A 9,554-nucleotide genomic window follows, 5' to 3' on the forward strand; every position below is an offset into this window, starting at 1 on the left:
AAACTACATTTCTTTCAGCCTTGTACACCTCTCCAGTCTTCTCTTCTCCAGGGATCCATATGTTAAAGGGGTTGTAAAGGTTTGTTTTTTATTTTCTAAATAGATTCCTTTAATCTAGTGCATTGTTGGTTCACTTACCTTTTCCTTCGATTTTCCTTGTAATTTTTTTTTTCTTTGTCTGAATTTCTCACTTCCTGTTCCTCCTCAGTAAGCTGTTCTGGCTGACTAACCCCCAGCCAGAACAGCTTGGATGATGGTGGAAAGCGTACTGAGGAGAAACACGATGTGAGAAATTCAGACAAAGAAAAATAGGTGAGTGAAGCAACAATGCACTAGCTTAAAGGAACCTATTTAGAAAAAAAAAAAAACCTTTACAACCCTTTTAAATTCTCAATTACCAGTTTCCTTAATATGTGCATTAAACCTACAGTGACCCCATTTCAGTGTACGATCATAACTCTCCACCAGTCTGGAGTTTGTTGGTATCCCTTGATTTATATGCTTTTATAACTCAGTATTACTCATATAACAATACACAGTGTTTACATTAACCTATCTGTCCCTATTTTCCACAGTATGGTTATTTACACTCCAAAGACCAGTCTACAGTGTATGTGCATTAACACTTAACTAAGTCATTTGCCTATTGCATGTCAAGTCTACAATATTTGTGAATTAGCCCCTCAGCTACCTGCCTCCAGAATTAATTAAAGCCTTAATTTCTAGTCTCCAGAGCATGTGTATTTACTCCTCAGTGTAACCAGAATATGCATTTACACATTTGTGACCACTCGCCAGAATATGTATGTTAATCCCTTAGCAGGATTTTTTTCCCCAGTTTTGGCATTGAGATGTTCTTGCCACACAGGGCACCAGAAACACCCTGAATCTTTCTGCAGATAAGACCATACAGTGTTTGCCTGGAAATCAACTTTAATTCTCTAATGACATGTACATACCCATATGTGTGTGTGTAGAAAATGTGAGGCCGCGTACACGCGGTCGTTCCAAACCGATGAGAATGGTCCGACGGGCCATTTCCATCGCTTCACCGCTGAAGTGGCCTGATGGTCTGATGTGCGTACACACCATCGTTCCAAAAACCGATAGGGTCAGAACGCGCTGACGTCAAACACACAACGTGCTGAATAAAACTAAGTTCAATGCTTCCAAGCATGCGTCGACTTGATTCTGAGTATGCGCGGGTTTTGAACCGATGCTTTCTGTACTAACCATCGGTTTCATTATATAAATATATATGTGATTTCATAGGCTCTTTCATGATGCTTTCAAAGACTTCCTTTACCTGATGGAGTAAATAGGTCTTGATAAGGTTGTACTTTAAAAAGCATTCAAAAATACTCATCAAGACTTACATGAACCCATCATTTAGTATGGAATATGCGGTATACACTTTCTGCAAACCACTGACAATAAAATCTGTATTGTCTCTTACAGCTAATTACAGCCTTGGAAGAAGATGAACAGGGGCGACGACACCGCTTAGCTTACAAAGTGGAGCAGCTGATAGTGTCCATGAGTTTTGACAGCTGAATTATAGCGCAACCTTTTATCCACAAAATGGAGACAGACTCCTGGTAAAGACTCGGATATAGAGCTGCAGGGTTCCCTGGACTTTCCTTCCAACTGTGAAAAAGTGAATAAGGCATGAGTTAGTCTAACAACTGATTGCCTAACAGAATGGATGGGAAGGAATGCAAACCTTCTCCAAATTTCCAATTTCCTCTGAAAGCCTGAAGAAGTCACTAGAATTTCAGTGAGCCCAGCAGAACCTTGATTGCATGCGCAACATAAATTAAGAGACTGCATAAAAAGAAAAGATTCAACTTTTATGTCTGTTGGTTCAGTTTGTTGTTTAACTTGTTTTTTCTTCAAAAGACTATTTTTTTATTTTTATTTATTGTTTTTTGGATGGGTGAGAAATGTGTTGAAGGATACATTGTTTTTTCACCCAAAAAGGAGAAAAAGGAACAGAATTTTCATAAAAGGCCACTCTTGGCTGAATTTGCACTGGTTCATCTGATAACCTTAATTATATGAGTGGGTGATATACCTCCACTACCAGCTGGTCTACTTGAGAACTTTATAGCCTAAGTTGAAACTGTACTGAGTGTCACTTAAATTCACCAGCTTATTATGTGATGGATTCCTTGTAGTAAGAGACATTGGCCTAATAACACAGCAAAATGATCAGTCTTTATGAACCTGTAACATATTCTGTGCTGACACCATGGCTTGCTTTCAAAGAAAGTTTTGAGATCCTTGAAGATGCGTATAGCAGTTGGTCTTAAGAGAGCATAATAATGTGCATTAGTTTGTTTTCTTTCATTCTACAATCACTTTAGCGCATTGAGAGGGTATCGGTATAAGAGATTTTGAAAAATGCCATGTTATGAATCCCAGCTGAATATGGTCTGTTTAAATTGTTAGCTGTAGACCAATAGTTATTTAACAGTTTTTGTTACAGGCATGATAATCAAGCCTTTTTATTAATAATATGCATATGGTTTATCATAATAACACTATGCATTGTGTTCAGTGGCTTATGAAAGGAAGCTATCGACATAAATACAGCACTGAAATATTTCTAAATCTGTCAAAGCTAGTACATATTTTTCTGGGATGATATTATTTTTGAAATAGACATCCATTGAGTACATAAGATACATATATATGAAAGCTTATTTTTTTGTTGGCTTTTTTGCAGTTTGTGATTTCTTTTTACACCATTACTAAAGTTCCATGTGTGCCAAAGGGGCTATAAACTTACCTACCCAAAAGTACTATAGTAGCCTTATAAGTCAACAGGATAAAATATATTTAACATTAAAATGCCCATAGATGCTATAAGACTATGGAATGTCTAAAACTGGATATATTCCAATTGGGGCCCTAGGCAACAATAATATATTTGGTCCCCTAGCTTACCTCAAACCAGGCTAAAGACAAACCTGTTTTTTTTTCTTTGTGTATTATTCACATTGAATCAAACCTTTTACAACGTAAAAATCTGACTTCAGCACAGTTCTGTTAACTGTAAAAGGGGTTAATGTACAATATGTTAAATGTTGTTATCAGCAAAGTACTGCCCTGTAGCAGGACATTAAAAATATAGCTGATTTGTTGGGAAATGGATTGCATTCAAGTGCATTCTTTGAAGAATATTTTGTTTTCACTAGGCATGATGTCATACAAAGATCCCCCCAAAAATCTGATTTTGAAATAACACACATGTACAGTAGACATCTAAGAACATAGGTTGATCCAACATGATTAAAGAGCACATTTCCAGATTATAAACATTAAACTATTTATAGATTCATAACAAGCAGTGAAAAAGCTTTAACATCTTGCTGGGAGTTAGTCCTTTAATGACATCAGTGACAGCGCAAATCAGTGGCACCGGCTAAATGCATATGTGTAGCAGCATGGTGTTAACGAACACTACCATGCGGCCACATATATAAATGTACAGCCAGTGATAACAGGTTAAAACAAGACATTCATTACCTCTCTAAATGCTTTTATTGTAAATGTATTTTATTTACAGATTGCAACAAAGATGAGTTGGTTTTGGTTGGTTGGTTTTTAGTAACTTTGCTATTAGTTTACATTAGAAGGCTGGCAGCTTTGATAAGCTTTTGGTACAACAAAAAGTATGGAGGGAAGTGTTAAGATTTTAATCCCGGTGTTGTGAACTTTGAAAATTAATTTCTTCACAAGGTTAGTGAAGAAATTAGAAATGAATGAGGGATTGTTTAATATGCTTTTACTGCTTGTTTAGAATATGTAAATATTTTAGTGTGCATGAACTGGGTACATCTTTCCTTTAACATAAAATAATGATAGAGCAGAACCACCATTTTATTTGTGTGCTGCTCATAAATCTGATTCTTGGCAGTTAAAGTATATCCAAAGACAAAACTTTAATGTTTATCTGTCTTTCTTTTTTTTTTCTTTGCTTTTTTTTGGGGGGGGGGGGGGGAATGATAATTATAATAATAATGAGGGGTGACAATTCTTTTGTTGCTGCCTGTGTTCTATTGGGGAGACTTTTCTTTTTTTGGTGTGGGAAATGGTCTCTCCAAAGTAAGGGAAATCATCTTTGTTACTATTCCTGACATATGGAAAATTCTAAATGTTTTACCTCACTTTGAGGCCCAATGATACTGGTCCCTAGGATAAATTGAAAGGATGAATCTCCCCAGTGGCGACACAGCAGTAAAAGTCTGGCAGAGGTCTAACCTTTACCTTGTCCAAAATGGAAAAATGTTTCCCTTAAAATATTTTAACCACTTGAATCCCCAGTGCCATTTTGAAATGTCACTGGGAAAGCTAATTATCCCAGTGCTGTTGTAAAATGGAACCCAACTGCTTTGTTCATACACATCTTTATTTCCAAGATTCCCCTGCTAAAAGTATGTAAAGTATTGTTTTTTTTTGGTCCTTTGTATGACACCATTCCTGATGAAAACCGATAATTTGTAAAAGATTACACAAAAATATACTGCAAAATTGTACTTTCCAGATGTATTTATTGGTACTGTACTTCTGAGGACTGTGTTATGTTGAACTGTGCAAAAACCTCTTATATGGTTGTCTTCTCTTTCAAGCCTTTAAAGACCCCACTCTGCTCTAATGTTACACCTATGCAAAAAAGAGAACTGATAAATTAGCTGAAAAGTAATGAGAGCAGAGGGTAAAATGTGCTTTCTGCTTTCTGTTTGTAGTTGCGTGAGAAATCTCATCATCATTATTTCTTCCCTGTGTACCTGTGTGCAGACTGAGGGACAGTCCAAAATTGTAGTGTTACTGTTGGCTGTGTTTTGCTTTGAAGCATTTGAACCATGACCATGGTCTCACATAATTTAAAACAATATTTACAGACAACGCTGTACAACCACTTTTACCTACAGGTAAGCCTATATTCAGGCTTACCTGTAGGTGCTGAAAAAATTCTCCTAAACCTGCACGTTTTAGGAGATATTTTCAATATACCCGTGCGCCGATGTCTGGCGCTTGCGCACCTTAGAAAGGGCACGATCGTCCTGTTTCTAAAAGGGTCATGCCGTGACTGGCAGCTCACGTGTAGCCAAGCAGTACAGCATAGTTTAATGCTGGTCAGGTGATCTTAGTGGGAAAAAAAAACATACATCACATGCATCAGTAGGTTGTATGTCTACACATTTGTCTAGTTTTCTCTGACATTAATACATTCCAAGTCCCATACACATAAAATTACAAACTATACCACTATTCCACAGTCAAATGTGGTAATGACTGTCACTGTTGTATGTGGGTATGTTTACATGAGCTCATCAGCTTTCATTTCTGTTGTTTTGTTGCTCACGTCATCTTCAGATAAAAAAAGCTGATGATCATAAACAGTGTGGTTGGCTGTTGGGGATTCTATGTAGATGGGCAAATGCAGCATGTTTTCAAGTGCTTTTCACTTTCTTTTGAGGTTCGTTTTATAAGATTTAGAGATTCTTTTGTGATTCTTCAGAGGTGCCATTGACTGGCTGCTGACCTCATAAGCCACACCAGGCAGTGTTTGCATCCCCATTGATATGTATAGGGAAAAAAGCCATTCTGATGCAAACAAATACCCATATACTCACAACTTTTGTGTGGCATAATAGGTCCACCTTGAGATAATGGCCGAATGCAAGGTCCATCTGAGGCCTGGACCTTCTATAGGGAACCTAAAAGTCAAACATATCCCTAACCCAGTCACTAACTAAACAACGCATTTAACTAATATGAGCTGAGAACGATGGAAGACCAACCACAAATTTCCAGTCCAGCTGGTTGAATTGTCTTCCTGTGGTGGTGTTTTGAGGATGTTATTTGTAATCCTCAGATAATTGCCTAAACCTAATTGAACATTTTATTTATATTATTTTCTTTATTCTTTTCTGGAAAAAAATGTTTTTGTTTTTTTAACAAGACAATTAAATAATTTTTAAATAAACATCTAAGAGTTACCACTTCCAGCAGATGTTGAGTTAGGAAATGCAACTTTAGGTTTTCTGCATATTATTTTACTGTAAGCTGTGAATAGTCTGAAAAGTATGCGTTATGAATAGGCCTGAATGCAAGTGATGGAATCACACAAAATCAGCTAAATGTGACAGAGGAGGAATATCACCCCGCCTTCTTAATTGGCATATTCAGAATTATATGGATCTTAAGTTTAACAGAGACAACAAGATAAAGAGCAGTGCTAGGTTGCTCTGCAAAGTGTCATAGAATTGCCCTTCACTTAATATTTATTTGTAAAATACAGATTTATAAAAGTAATATAAAACATTTAAATGATCCATTTTCAAATTTGTAAATTAAAAAAAAAAAAAAATTTCTCAAACATCCCCTTGCTTGATTATGGTGTTATAATGTCTTTTTGAGCCTCTCAGGATATTTACAGCAGAGCCCTTGAAAGGAATAAGTTAGAGGAATTCTGCTTTTTAAAGTTAGGATAAGCTAATATATTGATATTTTAACAGTCCATATTTCCAATAATATGATACATTTTGTAGCTAGGAATGTCAAATAAAACACCACTGAGTGAAACAAGTAATTATTTCACAAAAGTGTTTAGTTACATTGCAAACAATCCACTGTGCAGGTTACAGAATTTATATGTATATGTCGTTGCGATGTTAAATTGATTGTGAAACAGGACATTATTAAGAATTGACTGCCATTCCTAGCTGTTATTTTTTTAAATGAGGGATCTTATAAGTGGCGGATTGTGTTAAATGTAGTATTATTCTGCATTGTTCTCAGGCCAGCGAATGCCATAGTGTTAGGCTAAAAAGAACACAATTGTTGAATTTACATTATGCACTTTTTATGAAACGTGTTTTACAGCTACTGCAAAAGCTAGGGATCCATCCCCTGCCACTAATACAGTGCCATATAAATTGTTATGCCCCATATGCTAAAACATGAGTACATATTGCAAAATAATAATAATCTTAAATCTAGCTAAACTTTTGCTATGGTCTGAGCCAGGTCTGTGGGGAAGCTGAGGGCTGCACCTAAATGGGCACACATTGAAGTGTAATAATATAGGTAATAGTTGTATTACTAGGACCGTGCGTTTTAAACTAGCTGTAGTAGAACGCACGCATGTGATATTACCAATCAGAAAATATTGTATAACATGAGCTAGATGTGCTTTAGCCACACTTAAATCAGATCTAAGCTTGGGCACTTCAAAGATGGAAGTCAAGTCTGCTGTAACTGACAGCTTTTTTCATGGAAATTCTGCAGCCGTTCTTTTGCCAAATTCCTCTTTGGTATTCATTCTGCACTACTCTATTACGCTATTAAAAGACAGCACTTCTTGTTTCTAGAACTTAGTCCTATTCTCCAAATGCCATTTATCTAATCTAGTGATAAAAAGCAGGAGTGGGTGGGATATGCTCCTAATAATTGAAAACTACTGAGAGGCTACTGTGAGGCTTGAAAAACAGAGTTTGCTTCGGCACTGTCAGGTTTGTTAAATTACTTTACAGCTTCTAATAGGGAATTTATATGTTAAATGTACATTTTGTACCACATTAGATAGTACTAATTAAACCCTGATAATAGGTAAAGTTAACAATATAAGTATAGGTCTTTGTCAAAACTGCAGCAGCTTGTTCACATCAATCTACAATATCTACACAACTTCATGTTGTTCATATTATGTTGCCTTCCAAGCACTGCATTTAAATGTTTTAAGGGAAATAACAGAGTTTTGTAACGCCAAGCAGTTTATTATGACTGAGAAAAGCCGATAAACAAGTATACATTTATGTACAATTTGTTTTTTCATAAGAACTATGTTTGTCCTTAAAAGCCCAAATGAAATGATGAACATGGGAGCTATGAGTGCCAAATAACCAGTTATGGCCACGCTCGCGCACATTGTGAGTACATTGTAAAAGTACCAAACACTGTAAAACACTTTTGCATTTAGCAAATTATTATTTTGCAAAATGAAAATAGAGTTGAAAAAAAAGTCATAATTTTCTCTCTTCCTATATCGTGTTTGTTATGATGATAATTTGTGAGGTTTCTCACAAGATGCCTACAAGCAGGGGATCCGTTACTAAGTATTTGTGTCATCAAAATCATTGCCCGCTAGGCCATTTAATGATATGTTTACAGCAACTATTACTTGAAATGTTGGATATTCATTTGCTATCTCTTTCTTTGTAATCTTTGCTCTTGGAACACCTGCCTCATGTATAATTTTAAATTAGTAATTTTAAGTCTGTTGCAACGTTTCCTAACTTACTGTTTTGTACAGTGATATAGCAAATGTAAGTAGTATCAGGGAATCTCTCAAAGTCTTTAACTAGGTAAATTATGTTCAGAGAAGTGTTGTAGCCAATAGAAATTTGTTTGTGTCAAGGGTACTTTTTACGTACCATCAGAAGAATGTGACTTATGCCACCCACTTTTTAATGCAGCTTGCTAGTCTCCCACCTGCAGACCAAAGCCCCTTTTCACCGTCTGTTGCTGAGTCCCTCTTAAAACTAGGAGACCAAGTAACATATTGCTGGGCAATATTTGCTGGCCTCTTGCATATCAAAGGCTTTATCTGTGTGTGATGTTTGCAGTTGCTGAACTTTACTTCAGAATATACTGATCCACTGTGTCTCCTGCATTCCAGACTTTGTTAACCATATGCCTTCTTGCCAAATCAAACTAAATAGTTGCTGTATTTTTGGTAGCTGAATGAAAGTTGAACTGTAATGTTTGTATTTCATTCATGTCAGTTTATGTTTGTTATTTGAGTTATCTACTCCCAAGTGTCAGAAGGCGGAATAACATTGCTGATAATATTGAAGGGCAGAAATGTTTGCCAAAATCTGGATGGTTCATTACTACATAGACTACTCTACTTTGCCACTGATAATGCTCTTGTTTCTCAGTGTGTCACAAGATGAACCACACCAACCAATCTGATTGCTGAATGTTGGGACACCCTGCTCTCCAGTTCTGCTGCACTTCTGTAAGAGTATTGTGTCTTTGTTTTTGCCTATTTTTTATATCTGCTTTGCTTCTTTTCTGTCATTTTTACAGTTGTTGTGAAAAAAATGTAAGAAAGTTTTAATTATTTAAAAACTGTTCGGAGACAAAAAAAGTTTTGTTATTATTTTAATATATTATTGTGTACCTATTGTAAATATGAAACACTCCTATTTTGCAAGCCAAGGACCCACTTTGTACTATTGTTATATATAAATAAAGTTTACTGGAAAAATGTGTTATTTTTACATAATTAAAATAATAAAGTATACTAAACTTTGTGAATATAATTAATCTTAGCTTTAGCCTTACAAATCTGAAACAATTTCATAGTCTCTTAATGGGTTATTAGAATAGAAAGATAAAAAAATATACTAAACAAAAATAGGAGAGGGGAACGAGACAGGGGAGCCAGTTGTCCCTCCTTCTCTTCGCCCTCGCAATCAAACCTTTAGCAATAGCCCCTAGAGCGTATCCTAAGATAAGAGGGTTTAAACAAGGTGAGT

The 9,554-nt window shown here is 35.9% G+C and overlaps 1 protein-coding gene across 1 annotated transcript in view; it reads left to right on the forward strand.

The window, feature by feature from the left end:
- The window catches only part of PLXNA2 (plexin A2), a 479,392-nt gene extending 470,106 nt beyond the window's left edge, over positions 1-9,286 (forward strand). Inside the window, exon 32 of the mRNA XM_040337525.1 lies at positions 1,459-9,286. Within this exon, the coding sequence (XP_040193459.1) occupies positions 1,459-1,554 (96 nt within the window). The 3' untranslated portion in view covers positions 1,555-9,286. The remainder of the gene's footprint in view (positions 1-1,458) is intronic.
- Positions 9,287-9,554: the final 268 nt, after the last annotated feature.

The sequence above is a fragment of the Rana temporaria genome, chromosome 2 (genome assembly GCF_905171775.1).
Source record: "Rana temporaria chromosome 2, aRanTem1.1, whole genome shotgun sequence".
NCBI classification, from domain to species: domain Eukaryota; kingdom Metazoa; phylum Chordata; class Amphibia; order Anura; family Ranidae; genus Rana; species Rana temporaria.